Source organism: Rosa chinensis, chromosome 7, assembly GCF_002994745.2.
Source record: "Rosa chinensis cultivar Old Blush chromosome 7, RchiOBHm-V2, whole genome shotgun sequence".
NCBI lineage: Eukaryota > Viridiplantae > Streptophyta > Magnoliopsida > Rosales > Rosaceae > Rosa > Rosa chinensis.
In genome coordinates, this window is record NC_037094.1 from 50,307,879 (window position 1) to 50,325,550 (window position 17,672).

The 17,672-nt window shown below is 38.3% G+C and overlaps 1 protein-coding gene and 1 long non-coding RNA gene across 2 annotated transcripts; one reads left to right on the forward strand and one right to left on the reverse strand.

Moving 5' to 3' along the window:
* The first annotated feature begins 3,275 nt into the window (after window positions 1-3,275).
* On the forward strand, window positions 3,276-5,347 carry LOC112179869. The gene is made up of 2 exons (XR_002927940.2): window positions 3,276-3,734; window positions 5,059-5,347. It is a non-coding gene; the product is annotated as an uncharacterized LOC112179869 (long non-coding RNA).
* Window positions 5,348-6,781: 1,434 nt separating this feature from the next.
* Window positions 6,782-7,830, reverse strand: LOC121050341. The gene has a single exon (XM_040510010.1). The coding sequence runs from the start codon at window positions 7,744-7,746 to the stop codon at window positions 6,892-6,894; it is 855 nt and encodes a 284-aa protein (XP_040365944.1). The 5' UTR covers window positions 7,747-7,830; the 3' UTR covers window positions 6,782-6,891.
* Between the last annotated feature and the right edge of the window lie 9,842 nt (window positions 7,831-17,672).

Genomic DNA, 17,672 nt, shown 5'->3' on the forward strand with positions numbered 1-17,672 from the left:
AGAACAAGTAACAGAGTAGGAGCCATTTAGTTAGGCGGATTTGGTGAAACTTTAAACTTTCAGTTTGAGACTCTCAAAGAGGACTTGCCAATTACAATAGAGAAACACATGCAGCACAAATTCTATAGCAAAAGGAAGGATTGGCTACAGAAACAAAAACAAAAAAATACAGAAAAAAGAGAAAGAGGAAGAAGGAGAAAGAAAGAGAGTACGAGAAAAAGAGAGAATGAGAAACAACGATTTCAATTAGGGGATGCATCTCCGGTGGCATGGAACTAGGTGGCGATTTTTTCTTTTCTTTTCAGTTCTCTATAGGGTCATAATAGGAATATAAATTTTACAAAAATTAAGAGAGGTCCATATAACAATTGTGGAGGTATGAATAGAATCATTCTAATAAAAGTTGTTACTGCCCCCAATTAAATCTACTATTGTCCCCCAATAAATGAAGATGTTCTTGATTTTGAAAATTTCTAACACATGAGGACGCAAATGAGATAACAACTCATGATGCCTTAATCCTGTAATATTCTTTGTCCAAATATGCATTTTCTTGCATTCTGACCAACTGCTGTAGCTTTTACACTTGTAAAAAAAATCCTATAGTAGTTATTTCAAAAAAAAAAAAAAATCCTATAGTAGAATGATAATATATTTCATTTGTTTATTACTACCAAATTTGTCACCAGAACGAGGTCCTTCCCAAAAAAGAAGAAAATTGGCTTCTTCTATGTGGCTCCAACTAATACATATTCGAGGTACTAGGAATCAGACATCCATTTTGATTTTTAGGCATTATCATCAGACTCATTCAATATTATCGATCCCTAATCCGACTCAACATCTATGGGCCCAACTTTGCATTTAAAGCTGTCCCTTTCTGAAACAACCAACCCACTGGCATACTCAAACCTTAGAGCAAGTTCACCCGTTTGGTTACCAGGTCACCCACTATTCACTACTTTTTAGTGTTAATTTCACCATCTGGGTCACAAGCACAATGTATTTCGTGCCCTGGGTCACCCTGTACAGTGTTCTGGGTTACCCTGTACAGTGTATTTCGTGACCCAGAGAATGAAAATATACACTAAAAACAGTAAATAGTAGGTTACCTAGTGACCCGACAGGTGAACTTGCTCTTAGAGACTCATTTTTATGGGACACGTTAACTGCATCATTAAAACCCACACCGAGTTCATGTTTTTTACACTCAAATTCCTCATTGATCCATGTTACTGGTAGTGGTAACCCCACCAGAAATCTGTATGAACTATAGTTTGGTTCTCTAGATGGCTTTGCATCAGTATGGTTCTCTAGGGTTTTTACTCCCATATGTGGTTGTCTTTTAGGGGTTTGGAGTAAGATAAGTGGTTGTTTTTAGGGGGTTTGGAATGCCATACGTGGTTGCAAGTCCTCATTTTTCTCTTTCAATATCTTGCTTAATTTGCAGGTGTTGATTTGTTCTTTGGGTCGTCTGTTAGCCCTTGATGGAATTCTTCTTGCCATGGCGCTTGTCTGGAAAATTTTAGTCAGGGATTGCTCACTGTGCTTGGACGGTCTGCTGGCTCTCAACAATAAAGATCTTATATAAGAATTTAATATTGGGGAGGAGATTGAGTCTTGATGAAAAAGTCTTTTCCAATGTTAGTGAGCAAAACTCTTTACCTTTCATCTCTCTCTCTCTCTCTCTCTCTTGTTGGACTAAATTCAGTTTACTCTCTCAAACTTTAGGGCAGATATCAGTTTGGTCCCTGATCTATTTTTCTTTTTAATCACGATCATCCCTGCGCTTCCAAATTGCATCAGCCTTGTCCAAATTTCAAATTTCCCACCATTTGTGACGTCACTTGTTGAGTTGGAGCTGGCATGGGGCTCCACTTTTTAGCTTTTGACTCTCTACAAAGGGTAAAATGGATAATTCTCCTTCTACCCCCAATTCCGAACCTCCACCCCCATTCCAAACCCACTCCAAACTCTAAATCCACCTCTGAAGCGAACACCTTCATTAATTAATAAAGCCGAGGACTTGAGCTTTTGGGTAGAAAACGGCAAATACGGATAGAAAACGAACATTCCTCCAAACTGAATCAATGATTGTCGAGGGCTTGGTTACTTTCTTCTTCAGCCCTGCAAAAAATGATAAGGCAGGGTGAGTAGCATAGTTTTGATATAGCATAATACACACACACACACAGACAAGATCTAATGTAGTGGGAGACGGTAGTGCTGGTCACTTTTATTAAACAAACTAGAACTCTTTGCTTAGTTAAAAGAAGAAATTAAAAAATAAAATTTGAAGGGATTAATTGATTAATTAGTAATAATCGTTCATGAAACTTTGCAGGCGACTGAACAAAGACGGGAAGAGATACATGCCTTATCCTTCCGCATTGTGTTTGTATAATGGCTGAGCAGCAGACATATCTGGCTTCATTCGAAACTTCGAATTAAATAGAAAGAACTCCCTAATTTGCAGTGGCTTCAGTAACCACTGTTCAAATTGAAAAAAGTGGTAGCATAGCTTCAGCCAATTTCTAGTGGAGTTTTGAGAAAAGTAAAATTAACTACCCTAGAGGAGAGATTGTGAAACAACTTTTGCTTCTGGGTTTCTATATGATAGACAAAGTTTGAGGAGAGAGAAAGTAAATATGGAAATCTCTCTCCTCCACCATTGGTTTCTAAGCACCCGCGACTCACCTCCACCACCATTGTAAATCTCTCTCTTCGACGAGTAAATCCAAACCTTCATGTCGTCCGGCGACGCTTGGAAGTGTTCTCATGCATAATTTTTTTTTTTGGTAATTTGATTTGCTTAGAAAATTTAAAGTAAAATATCAAATTATAATATGTGAATTAAGTAATTGAGGGTGAGTATATAAAATTTCTAATGAAATTTTGATGAAAAAATGACGAGAGAGACTTCCGTATGGCACTTGCACCACGTGGCAATGCGGCGGCCCAATCAGTGCCCAAGCAGGGGAGTATTTTGGGTATTTCACATTAAAAATCAGGGGTAGTTTCAGAAAAGAGAGAAAAATTTCTTTCTTCTGATTGGAGAGCCGCACCGCCACGTGGTGCGGGTGCCCATATGCAAGAATTTCTCAAAAATGACACAAAAAAATGTAAAGGGTGTGCATTAAATAATTGAATGATTGTATTTAAAATTTTCCAAAGAAAAATTTGGAATTTAATTATCCATAAAAAAATATAGCAAATTACCAATAACTCAAAATAAATATTGGGCTTTTAATCTGCCAAAACCCTTGGCCCGTTGGCCGAGTTCTCCCTTTCTCCTCCCTCTCTTTTTTAGCCCTTTCGGGTTGATTCAAGATCCTTGATTGATTTCTCCGCACGAATTCAATTTCCACGAGCCTTTCAGCCTCTATCTTTCTAGCTCAGCATGTTGGGTGTGTATTTCTTAACCGGGTCGGTCATCCTCTTCAAGTTAGGAGTCTTCAAACTGACTCTCAAATCCAATTCTCGAGAGGTAGGAATCAAAGTCCGCAGGACAACTCGTGCGCTCATCGCTTGTCTTATCGTAGGTGCTTTCGTGTTACAGCTCCTAGAGGGTATCAGCTCCAGGGATTTCTTTTCTTTCTTCATGGGCTGTGGAGATATTTCTCCCAAAACAGACAAGGGCAGGTGGTTTGCAAGCTTTTGGATACTTGTCAGTGTATCACTGCTTTCCAAGGCTGTTCGCCACATGATTGAGTTTGTACTCGTCAGTGTTTAAGGTAAGAAAGTTTGTATTTCACTATTTTGCATGTTTGATTTGTTTGCATTTTAAGTTATGGATGTGTTATTTGTTGATTGTCAGTAGCTTTCGATTTAACGAGGGCAGTTTGTTGTTTCAATCAAATAATTTGAATTAGTGGCTTATGGTTTGCACTGGGTGGATTAGAGGTAGTGATGAGAGATATAGAAAGCTGGAGATAGGCTTTGAAGTATACAGAGATAATTACTTTCTCAGATGTGATTACTTAGATTCCCCTTATGTGTGTATCAAGTGTATTTGGGGTGACTGTGGTAGCCTAGAGCTGTTAGAGAATCTATTTCTTCAGGTGTGACTGTGGGGTTGAGAAGTTGAGCTGTAATTGCTGGAGGAAGTTGAACAAATAAAGGGGAAGGGGTTGGTGTGATTTGATGGCGAATTGGGACATGGTTCTTCTGCCATGGTGGTGCTGGAAAAGATATGAAGGGATAGAAGGGAATTGAGAATGAAAAACTGAAGTGAAAACAGAAATATCTTAGCTTGAGAGCTGAAGAAGAAATTTAACAGAGTAGAAATTGAAATTGAGCTGAGGAGAAGGATTCAGAGATGCCGTGAGGCTTATGCTCTGATACCATGATAGAATGTAAAGAACATGAGAGTGTTTGAGAGAATTTCTTGTGTATTTCTCCTCTAAGTTCAATGTTACATTTACATCAACTTATATTGACCCTTTTGGCATTTGGCCTATACAATTCAAGGTAAATACGTGTATGGTGATTGTGAGCTTAGTACAATTCAAAGGCTCCTCCTTGTCTTGCTTTGTGCTGGTCTGCTCCACTGCTCCAGTCAGATGGAATCTTATGTCTTGGAGCACAAGGTTGTGCTTTGGCACTGATGTGAGCAGAGGCCTGCATATCGTCTAGTCTTGGACCACAATTGCCTCTCAATCCGGTATCAGGATTGTTACCAAACTTCAATCCCATAGTCTTGAGTTCTTGATAAGGAGTGTCATCGGGTTCCAATCCTAAATTAGGATTGTTTTTACTTTCCAGTCCTATATCCTTAACAAGTAACACCATTTGTTATTGACTGTCAGTACTCAGTAGCAATATTTATATGTTCTGCTTTTTGAGTTTGGTAATTGATTTTTTATGGGACTTGATGTTATGTTATGCTTTAAATTATTTTCTACTCCTATTTCGCAACCGTGATGAGTTTCAATCTACCTACTAAATAAGGCATTTGTGGCAACCGTCTTTGCCACCATTTATATTGTACTTATTTCTTTTGTGATGCTCTTTGAGGAAGGGAGCCCTTTAAACTTATAAGATTTATATGCTTTGCAGAGACAATAGGCGTTGAAGAGGTATCTTGAATATCAAGAAGCTTGAGCAAACAGTACACTTGTAACTAGATGACTGCCTTGACTACAAAAATAGTTTTAACAGTGAAGAATATGTGCGGTATGCGAAGTCAACATAACCTGATCTGTGATCATCAGACAAACCTCAAAGCTACTTGTTTCATTCCAAGTCTTTTCTCATCATTTTTGTTTACTTTTCCTTGTTGGTTTTGCTGTAAGTTTCATGTTTGGTCTCCTTTAGGTTGTGCTCCTGACCAAAGGGCCCTATTTCCCTTGCTAGTTTCTCTGGTTTGGGGTTTGTGTAACAGAAAGGTTGTGCTTCTGGGGATATAGTTGTTTTTTTGCTTGTTTTTTTTTCCCCGATGAGCGAACAAAAATAACAAAGATTACAAAGAAGAGGTGATTATTAGGTTAGTAGAGATCGATCCGGATCATAGATAGAGGTGGACATAAATTAGAACACAACTTCTCAAAGGATCATTAGACCACCCCACCTTAATCGCATTTGTTATTATGTAACATGGAACCGCCTGCATAGGGTTAAAAGATTTCTCACTAGGAAGAAAAACAAAAAGCAGCATATACAATCCTCCCATGGCCGGTCAGAGATCCTCAAGCATACGGCCGGTTGGAGATATTGAAATGGCCGAAACATCCTTAACCGGCGGTCCTCAAGTGGCCCAAGACCCTCAAAAGCGCATAGATAGAGCAGCCATCCTGTTGATTTGGCCTAAGGAACAAGTCCGAGTTCAAATTGGAATCAGCTGGCATATCCTTGCTCGAGATGACCTCTGATTTAACCGCCGTGGGGTGGGAAGTTACACTCGTCGCCATAAACCCCAACACAGAGCTCGGAATCAACTACCAGGACCTCCAGGCCTCGGTCGTCTTCAATGGGTATGGGAACAATTACCTGGTACTTGTCGCAACAGAGCGGTTAGCGGACTTCTTCTTAAACAATGGAACCTAAAAGGGTATCGATTTTAAACTTGGAATGGTAAGGCATTGCAACGATGCCATGGTGTCCAAGAGGACCAAGAAAATATTGGAACTAAGGAGGGCTCCTCGGTCGGTGACGTTGTTTGGGCTTAACATTACTGTTTCTTACTCCTATGACACTAAGAAATTGTGTTATAGTAATTCTCACCTGTGGTATATATGGTGTGTGGTGTGAGGATGAGAATTGCGAAGTGATGGAGACTCGATCAGTTTTCTAGCTTGATGTGGTGAAGGGGCCTTGAACATTAACTTGGCTATGGTTAAACCCTACAAACCTTGAATGACTGCAGTCCCCTAAGGTCGACCCCACTATTGGCATCGTCTTTGGCAAACCTAAAGTGTGGTTTTTAAGTTATATTCAACTCCACGGACACTTGTAGATCACTATATAACTTAAAAACCACGCTTTCATTTTGCCTCTACATACTTCGATGGATCACGTTACAAAGAAGAAAATCCATCATTATAATTCTAAGATTGGCTACAAGGATTAGCTTTCAGATATCACCATTTTATAAAGCTAAGGATACAGAATTGCAACCAATACTTTGGATTTATTAAATTTTTAGTAATAATGATTTGTTTGCTGCAATTTGAATCTTGAATCTTGAATCTCTATATTGAAAGCTATTGAATCATGAGGAAAAGATACCCCATCAATCAGACTACACCAATGGAAAAAGAAAAAGAATTCTTAATTGTAGTACTGGAAAGAAATGATTATGAACTGCAATTCTTTTGCAATTTCAAGCATAAATAAAATACAGTAGTCTTTGTTGAATACATATATGTACATTTTATTCTGATCTCTGATCAGCTAGCTAAGCCTTGGAATATTTGATGAGGGACCAATTGGAGTTGAAGATGACAATATTTCCTCTAGCTTTCTCTTTTTACGCAGAGGGCATCGGCACAAGGGACACAAGGGATTTCTGTGAAGCCAGCAAAGAATGCAATGTCTATGAAAAACATGTAAGCAGGGCAAGCGAGCAATTGGGGCTGCATCCTCCTTTTCCTCAAAGTCATCCATACAAATAGGACATGATTCTTGTTTCTTAGCTTCCAAGCTATCAGGTCCCACTTTCTCCAAACCCTCCTCCTCATAATCAGTAATCAAGGATAACAATTCGTTGCCGTCGTCTGAGTCTAGCATCTGAAGGAAAACATCAAAATCAACCGGAGGAGGAGGAGGAGGAGGAGGAGGTGGGCGCAATCGCAACCGCACAGTCACATTGTCTACAGCCACTTTAAGGGGCCGCAATGGGCGGAGAGGAAAACGCCGGCAATCCTTATCAACCTCTTGAAAGATCTGGTCAATGATAGTTTGATGCTCTTCTTCTGGGACATGGAGTTTTGTGGAAAGAATATGAATGAAGCGCTCTTTGAGTTCACTTCTAGATCTTGGAGATGATAGCTTGAGACGCGACAGACCAACGTCCCTGATCACTTCTACATGAAGGAGCCTATATTCTTCCAATTCCAAACTTGGTGGCTCCTCATCATCTTCATCATCAATCAAACCGCTTCGGACCGTCTTCAAGAGCTTGAACACGATTGGAACCAGGTCTGGAGGGTTGTAGGGCAACTCGCCTAGGAGGTCAGGGTTGGCTTCGAAATCTTGATATGCGCAGCTACAAATATATTGCCTCTCTCTCACAACTGAACTTGACATCCTTAATTAGATCAACAATGAAAAATGAAGACAAGAAGACTATTGGAGAATCCGCGGGGGGTGTTTAGGTTAATGAAACAAAAAGAATGATATGAAAGAGGAAGGTGAAGGGTGCTATTGCGTTTATATAGCTAGGGTAACCTAGCTAGAGACCTAGGAATCCTTTTCTTGCAAGTATTGGGAAGAAAAAAAATTAATCTAGGTTTTATTGTCTTTGGGAAGTCCTATATGTGTGTGTCGACATACATGTAAGTTTTTGATGAATTTTATATATTAACATGTTTTGCAGTCATGCATGAACTAATTCAAGACCTGGTGAGATATTCAAGTCAATACGTACAGCTACTTTTAGTTTTCTTATTTGTCAAGAAATTAATTGTAACTGAGTTTATGTCCGACAAATTACATTATGTTAAAGGGAAAAAATTACAAACAGTACCCAACTTATGGGCCACTCCGAATTTCAATACCCAATCTTCCGAAACTATCACAATGGTACCCCAAATATCCCACCCGACCCAACATTCGTACCTGCCGTCATGGACGGCGTTAACTATCATGCCACGTGGCATTTTGTTAGGGGTAAAACTGACCCTCTGTCTTTACCTCCAGGGAAAAAAAATACAAATAGTACCCAACCTATGACCGACTCTGAATTTCTGTACCCAAATTTTCAAAAACTATCACAATGGTACCCAGGTTATCTAGCCCGACCCAACATATGTACCCGCGTCCCACGCTTGTGCAGCCCACCCAGCGCCCTGCGCCTGCGCAGCCCACCCGTGCCCAAGATGATGGGAGAGTTGGGAGGAAGAAGAAAATGAAGAGAGTTTGAGGAAGAAGAAGAAATCTGGTGAAAGGACGAGAATACCCCTCAAAGTTTGACAGTTGACTAACTCCGTAACAGCCAACGGTGTTCTAGGTACTAAAGTTGGGTCGGGGTCCGAACTTCAGGTACCAAAGTGATAGTTTTAGAAACTTGGGTACAGAAATTCGGAGTCGACCATAGTTTGGGTACTGTTTGTATTTTTTACCCTATGTTAAATTTGAAGCCTATTGAAGATTTTCGTAGTGGAGGTGGTTCCCAGAGTCCCAGTCATTTGCAACTCCCACAGAACAGATGCGGACAAATTTAGTTAACAATGATGTACCACCTGAACTCATGGATGAACTGAGAGTCAATCTTAATGGCATGAGAGGAGCTGATACCAACCTGGCAACACCAAAAAAATTCTAGTACAGATATAATTTCTACACCTCTCCTCTCTCACTTGTCTAGTTGTTGAAGCATTTATGTTTCAAATAAGTATAGTAATACCCTAACTAATTTTTTGGTTCCAGGAGATGAAAGAATATCCGTCCTGAGCTCATCTGGAAAGGGAGTTAACAAAAACAGTTCAGAAGTCAATTCTAGTTCTAAGAACTTTTTTTTTTTTTTTTCCTTCAGTGTACTTGTGATTGGAGTATTGATGGTCACAGATCCATCAGGAAAAGGCATTAATTATTCATCTATAAATAGCAACAATGGACTTGAACAAGTGTCAGAGGATAATGGGTGTCATCACCCGGATCCAAACTTCGAGTTATCAAGGTTATCTGTAAGATTTTATTTGGAGTTACATATAACACAGAATTCATCAAGTATATGCATATGCATGTATAGTCTACTTAAGAACAAGAATTGAAGTTTGTACATTGACTACTAACGGGATTATATTACAGATCTAATTAACATGTGAAGTAATATTCACATAAGCATAATGTTTGCAGATTGGAGACTAACCATATGCAATTAGGATTCCTCAATGGGAAAGGAACCTTAAGCATTGTCTCCTATATAAATAACATGGTCCCTGCCTGCACAACACACACAAGCAATATACTTCCCCATTATAGAGTATTGGAGAAGGGCAGAAGATCAAGTTATTAACATCGAACAATGGCATCTTCTTCATCAAGCAAGTATCCAAAACATTGGCCTCTGTTTGATATATCTATGTTTGTGTTCTTATGGTGATATGTTATGTTTAAGGATTATTTTACTTTATCTGGAAATGGCCCACGACCTGAGCAAGGTAAATTACTTGCAGAACTATTGATAGAAACTGGACTGAACAAGACACAGCAACCTGTCATCAATCGGCCACTGGAAAAGTGACTGATGCAATTCGAAACATCGAATGTATGTTTGTCTCACACCTCTGTTAGATTGTCTGGTGAATAAGTAGCCTTTGATCTGATTGCATGATGTCCTTGTTCTCAAGTAGAGTCCCTGAACAACCCAACTGGAATGAATCGAAGAGGAGCGGCTATGCTTTTCTATCAAACTTGTGGTAGGAATCATACTTTCTTGAGCTTATGTTATTCGCTTATTTTTAATTACACCTAAGATACTTGAGTTGTGCTTATGTTCTGTCATCTGCAGTCCTTGCTACTCGTCATTTTGTAAACGTAAAACAAATGCCCCTTATGAGGATATCCTCATTACTAAAGGACCAAATATGATGTAAGATTACCTAAACTTGTGTATCCTTATTGCCTTCTGTCATTGACACTTGTATATCCTTATTGCCTTCTGTCATTGACATGTTAACAACACTATGCTGACCTAAATGTACTATTCTATTAACAGAACTCATGCTGGAATGAGGAAACTGATGCTAGTTATGAAGAATGTTGACATTGCTCCTTTTGTGGAAGCTGAAGCTAGTTTTGATAATTATCCTTTCTCGAGTTCTGATTTTGAGTGATTAGAGGCACCTGATCTAATTATCCTATTAGCTCCATTGTGATTCAGTTATGTGTTAGATAATCAGAAGTGGTTTTAATGGTCTTGTATAATGGATTGATGGGCGCACAACAGAAACAAGGTTGGTTGGGTTAGCCACCTGAGCTCTACAGTAGTACTTTAATGCAAATTCTGTATCTATTTCGTTTTTTCTATAGTAACTGTATCTGAAATCACTGTAAATTTCATGACCTGTTTCTCTAATTGTTCAATAATTCACCGGGAAAGGAATATAGTTGCCTCTGGGTTGGCAAAGAGAAGCACTAATCTAGAGTGGGGATCATGTAGAATTCCATCTATATATCCCAAGCTTCGTTTTTCCACATGGGCGAGAGAAATACAAAACAAGAAAGGAAACAGACTACCACCGAGAAGTATAATCCCAAGCTTCATTGTCCAAGCTATTCTTGATCATATTGACGACCTTGTAAGGCCTAGAGAAGTTAGCTATTACCTAGTCGGCTTCGGGCCTTTGGCCAATCGGCCCCCATTGTCCTAATAAATAATAATAATAATAGTAGTAGTAGTAGTAATAACAATAATAATAATAATAATAAAGTGCTTCGTTAGAACTGAAGATGGCATGTAGGTTGAGTTCGAATCGATTTGATCATGGGATGTTAGGGTTTTAAAATGCACATTATGGCCTTTTAAGAAGAAAAAAACAAAATTTAAATATTTTGGTCAATAAATAGCTGAGTGAGTTCGGAAAATTAAAATCATATGTCTCTCGATCTTTTGTATATTGGTTATACTACATATATAATCTAATACTCTTATAATGTAGAATAGTCGACTAAAAGGTGTACTGGACCAATAGCTTGTTACATTACAAGAAATGTTGAGGGCAATTTTAAAATAACTATGTAAATTCAAGCAACAAGACTAAACAAGATCTTAAAAATTGTGAATTAAACAACTATGGACTGCTTTAAAGAAGAAATCAGTTAACTGATCGTTACTATACTTGCCCTAGCACAAGTCGAACTGCTCAGCTATTATGGCGTATTGATAAAAACACATAAAGTGTAGTATTCATCAATCCACTAAATAAACAGGCAGCAAAACCAATAGCGGAGATTATGAACTAGATAGAGATAATCTCCTAGTATATTGAACTAGAATCGAGACCTTGTGACGTCGATGGAACCCCGAATCATGTCAATTAGGATTTGAAGAGATCAATTGGCTTATTCTTATGGAGACATTAAGTTTATGTGTTTTGTTTACTTTAATACAATTTTGTAAAATAAATTTTCCACAAAAGAAATAATAAATAAATAAAAACAAAAATTCCATTCGGGAAACTCGTGCGTTTTATAAGGGGAAAACATTCGGAAATAAAAAAACTACAAAGAGGGCGAACCAATTTTCCTACTATTTACCGATTTTAGAAATTAAAAGTCGGAGTCCCAAGAAACACCGACGTTCTCCTCCGTTCTATTTTCAGTTCTACTTGTACATTCCTCTTTCTCTAAGTTTTCTTTCGCCGTTCTCTTCCGATATCGTTCTGCTTTCGTTTCTTTCTTCTTGAAAATTAAAATAGTAGAAAGAAAAGTAAAAGAGGTGTTCAATTCTGGACGTTCAAGAAGAAGCATGTCAGAGAATGATGAAGGTGAAATGGGTCGGGCATTGAAGATGAGGCTTGCTTTTCTGGGTCAAAAGGGAAGAAGCCAAGTAGAAGAAGAAAGCATTTCGAGGAAGAAAGAAGATGAAAGGGGTCGGGCATTGAGGATGAGGCCTGCTTCTCTGGGCAAAAAGAAAAGAAACGAAGCAGAAGTAGAAGTAGAAGAAAGCAGAGCACTTCTTGATTGGATTGACGAAATGGAGAAATGGGAAGCAACTATAGCAGTGGAGGTTGAGTTTTGCAGATTTGGGAGTGAGTTGACTCAGGGGTTGATCAGCTGCTTCTTGATTCTTGCAGAATCAAAGCGGATGGTGAATAAAATTTTAAAGCTTGTATCTTTACTCAAGGGTTGGGTTGCCGAAAAGATCAAGCCTGTAATGATCTTGGCATATACTGAAGCGATTCTGCAACAAAGGACCACAGCAAGTTCTTCAACTGATGAAGAAGCTCTGGGTGCACAACTTGATCAGCTTGTTACTCATCTTCTGTATGCATTTTATAATGCCATTCTGTACCTTGAAGGTTCTGTACATCAAGAAAGCCTGATTGATCCATCTAGGCTTCTTGAGTGTAAAAAAGGGCTGAGGACTTTGAAGCTGAATGTGGATAAAGCAAGTGTGGAGCCAAATTGGTAATGCAGAGGAGGACGTAGGACAGCCCATTACAATCACAATGTATCAGGAGCTAGGATTCCAAACGTTTCAAGTATTCTGCAAGCACTTCATGCGTCTTATGGGAATCAGAGGATCTGCTGGAAAATTTGAACTTTATGCGCATGAGTTGAGGAGCAGACTGGGGTCCAATGCTGTCACTGAAAAGCTGGAAATGCTGGTGCAGGGTCTGTTGCAGGGTGCAGAAAACAGAAGGGGAAAGCACCCAAAGAAATTTTACTTTTACTTGGGAACAAAGATTTTCTACAAGTCTCCTGCTAAACCCACCGATTTCTTGGTTGATTTGGGGTATACTGCACACATGAAGAACATACTTTCCAAATTCTCACAAGCTATTACAAATCTTGTAGCACTGAATCGTCACTTGGAAGGAGATGTAAAATATCCCAACCCCCACAGTTTGTATGGTGATTTTAAGCAGTATCTGAAGCAACTAAACGCTGCTGTCAAACAACAGAGGTTAACGAATGATCTAAACTGGAAGCTAGAGGAAATGTGGCACTGAAGTGATTTGATGAGTGAGCTGTATTGATGTGAATAGGACAGACCAGGCAAGTATGTTGTTAGATTGTCAGAGTATATTGAATAATATGTTAGAAGATAGTAAGAATGTTGTACCTTATCTTGTTACACTGGTATGAATACATTGATTGGGAATTTTTGGGAGTTACCATATTGAATTGAGTTTATATCAAGTTTCTAGTTCTGCCAAATTGTGTTTAGGCGAAGCATTCCTTTTTCTTTCCCTTTTTTTTTTTTTTTTTATATTTGGGACAAAAGTGGAAGCATTCATTTTCTAGGTCCTTTTTATTTTTAGCCTTTTAGGTGAAGCATTCAATTTTAATGTAATTAGAAAAAATGGTTAAAGGAAGCAAGAGACAGATCATACCCATACTAGACTTTTGATTGAATATGAAAATGTACAGATCGATGTTTAAGCATGTATAGGGATTAAGGTTCTTAGTTTCTGAAAGGCTTACAGCAGAGGTATCATGTATTTGTTTTGACTTGTGGTGATTCCACTCTGAAATTTACCTTTGCATAACTAGGAAGGCTGAAGGAGGCGCACACAGAAAAGAAGAAAACAAAAAATTGCACAGTATGGTATTCCTTGCTCCTTGGTGCAAAACCTCAAAATAAGCCATTTTATGCAATAAGAGGCAATGAAAGCCTCCCAAAATTATGTTTTATTTAAAAGCAGAACTATTAAATACGCCCTCATTTGAGAGCATCTAACTAGTCCATAAATCCATTAAGCGTTGAAAAGGTAACTTGAATATCAAGAAGCTTGAGCAAACAGTACACTTGAAGTAACTAGATGATCGACTACCCTGCTGCCTTCCAAAAATAGTTTTAACAGTGAGGAATATGTGCAGTATGCGAATTGAACTTAGCCTTGTATTTCTGATCATTACTTGAAGTAAATAAATGACTACCCTGAGTCCCTGACTACAAACATAGTTTTTAACAACTGTGAAGAATATGTGCAATTTGCGAAGGGAACATAACCTTATTAGTGATCATTACAGATAAACCTCAAAACTACTTGTCTCATTGCAAGTCTTTTCTTATCATTTTTGTTTACTTCACTTGTCTGTTGGTTTTGCTCTTAGTTTCATGTTGGTCTCCTTTAGGTTGTGCTACTGACCAAAGGGCCCTATTTCCCTTGCCAGTTTCTTTGGCTTGGGGTTTGTGTTTTCTCTTTGCCCTTGGGCTGAATGCATATTTCGATCATTTGACAAAACAGAAAGGTTGTGTTTCAGGTGATATAGTTTTTCTCCAATGAGCGAACAAAGAAAACAGAGGTTACCAAAGAAGAGCCCTAAGACAACCTCAACATAACTACTCAAAAAAGAAGCATTTAGGCGAAGAGCATTTGCCATAGGGAAATACTCATTCAACAATTTCCATCTGATTGCATATGTGAAGACGTTTGATTCTCGAAAAAAAATTTAGAATGAAATTCGTTGACAGTTTTGAGAAAAGAGGTTGATTTCCCTTACAAATACTTTGATTATCAATGCAAGGGAGTCGAGCCTTTGAGACTATTAATGAGACCACCCAAAATTCACTAGTGTGGCGACTTGTCTCGGTTATTACTATAACTTTCTTTTATGTCAATTTGGCTCGGCTAGTTGCTCGATTCATCTCTTTAGTTGGATCACTGACAATTCATTCAGTTTTCATTGAGATTATGATCACTTACTAAGAAGTATGATTGCGGTCTAGTTGTAATTATAGATTTATTCACTTTGAAATAAAAATAATATTAAAAAAGACAATTAACTCTTCAAATATACAGTACAGATAGAGGTAGACATGAATCAGGATACAAACTTCTCCTTTTTCATTTTTTTGGGCAACTTCTAGGAGGATTAGTCTTAGTTTGAGTCCACAATAAAAACGGATTACCAAAATTTCTCTTAAAACCATACAAATCTCGCCCCATGACATCAGATCAAACTAGTTCCAAGGTTTTCTCATCAATTTTCCTTTCCCCTTCTTCCAGTGGCGACCACCTCTATCCTATCCTTTCGTGTATATATCCCATGAAAGGGTCAGTTTAGATTTCTTGCGCTCTTGGCAACTGAATCTTCTTCTTTAAAGCAGAGTGACTCGGATTGAAATTGGACCGAGAATGTAAAACAACGTAATAACTACATATATAGCATTCTTCTTCTGTTTATTATGTGATCATTTGTAATGATGATGATGATGATACATCTAATTAATAATGAGTCTATCTGTCTAGAGCAAGAACGTACAATTTCTTTAGCTACTCGCAAACATGAAAGAGATTGAAGCAAGAACATCTTAAACAGGATCAACATTCAAGAGAATGCAATGGACAGGTAAAACAATTAAGCCCAAGTGGCAGCTATATATATATATATATATATATATATATATCACCAAAGTTGCCTCTTACTCGCGAACCAAATGGAGCCTAGGTCCCAGTTTTCCAGTGTAAATTACTTTAGGGTTATCAAGACTTTTTGGCTATGTAGAAGCGTTTTGGGTTCATAAGGACTCCACCCAATCAAAGATGCCATCCATTGAAAAATGACTAAATAACACCACAACACCCACGAGAGGAGTAAAATGGACCTTTTTTTTTTGCAGTAAAAACGATAACAGTATGAAATAACTGAATAAATTACAACTAAAAACATTGGAGTCGTTCTTAGAACCTTCCACCTAAACAAAATCACTAATATCACTAGACCTAATGGCCGGTTCTGGATACATGAGTATTATGGACTTTGTTTAATGTTTATGGAATTCTCGATGAGATTTATAGAAGTTCGATTGAATCCACTTCAATATCTTTAAGATAGATAAAAGCAATCAAGGGAGGGTCCGTGTGTACTAACCGATAACTGTCTGACACTAAAATTAGTCACGAAGTGATGAGAATGTAAAAGTGGATGTAGTGAGAGAAGGTTGACGTAGCCCCATGGTAAAAGAAGGCCGTATATATAGGAGTTTACTTTGAGGCCGCAAATACCCTTTACTTGATGTGGAGTCCTCGGATAGGACATGTCATTGAGCACAAGGGGGATATTCCCTTCATCGGTTCAAATATAACACGCGCAAGGCTAGCGCACACATGCATTTGTGGAAGAAAGCACCTGCCAACCTGTCAGAGGAGTGGCCGATATGAGCCCTCGGTTGAGAATCTTTGATACTAGGTTCCAGAGGATGAACTTGGTGGATCAAGGTGGGTCACGCACAGTGAGTTACTTGACCGGATTGGGTTATGGTAGGTACAACCGTACAACCGGCCTAGTTGGTAACTTCCTGTGATTGTTAAATATGAAGTTTGGTACCATCGGTCCTATCAAGTCTTTCTTCCTACCGAGGTAGTTGATGTGATTGCATGGCTACCAAATTGAGTTAATGTAGTTATTAGTAAAAAATTAACATTATTTGAGAGGAGATGTCCGAATGGAGCCATCGCTAATCGCTATATAGTAGATTAGTAGTAACAAACTTCTTGTTCTTGAGTGATGAAATAGCCACCAAATGGAAGAAAATTATGGCTTTGTCCTTAAAGTATAAGGGTTAGTTTGGGATTGCTGTGACTTTTAAAAAAAAATTGTTGTTGCTGTGTTGTAAGAATAATTAGCTGTGAATTAAAACAGTTTCGTGTTTGGTAAATAGTACTTTTAAAAGTGCTGTCAGTACATAAAACAACTGTAGAGTGTGTTTTGATCCACAACAGCTTCTAAAAGCAACCTCTAGGTTGCTTCTAAAATCTATTGCCAGTGACCTATAACTTTTAATTAAAACTGCTTTTTATTTATTTACCAAACACAATAAAATCTAAAATTTTGAATAAAAACTGATTTTTTTAAAAGCGAAGCAATCCCAAACAAGGCCTAAGAGTTGAATAATTACATGAAAAATAAATGATAAATACATTTTTATAATTTTCCCAAGAAAAAGGAAAGAGGATCAGAGTGACGCTGTTATGGGCCTTGAAAGTTGAAAGTTGATGCCTACTACGTACCCAAAACCTATATATAAACCACAGTCCTCCGCAACAAAACAAGTCTCAGAATTCCCTCAACAATTAGCTCATTCCCATGTTGAAAGATTTCTCTTTTGGAAGTGAAAGGCACACTATGGCCAGTAAGAGATCCTCAAGCATACGACCAGTCGGAGATTCTGAAATGGCCGAAACCTCCTTAACCGGCCTTCCTCAAGTTGCCCAAGACCTCAAAACGTCTTAACTATAGACATCCTGCTTCCTTGGCTCCTTGGTTGGCCAGGGGCATAAGTGCCTTTTGCTTCCTGTTTATGTTAGCAGACTTGTTAATTAGTCCAAACTGTATAT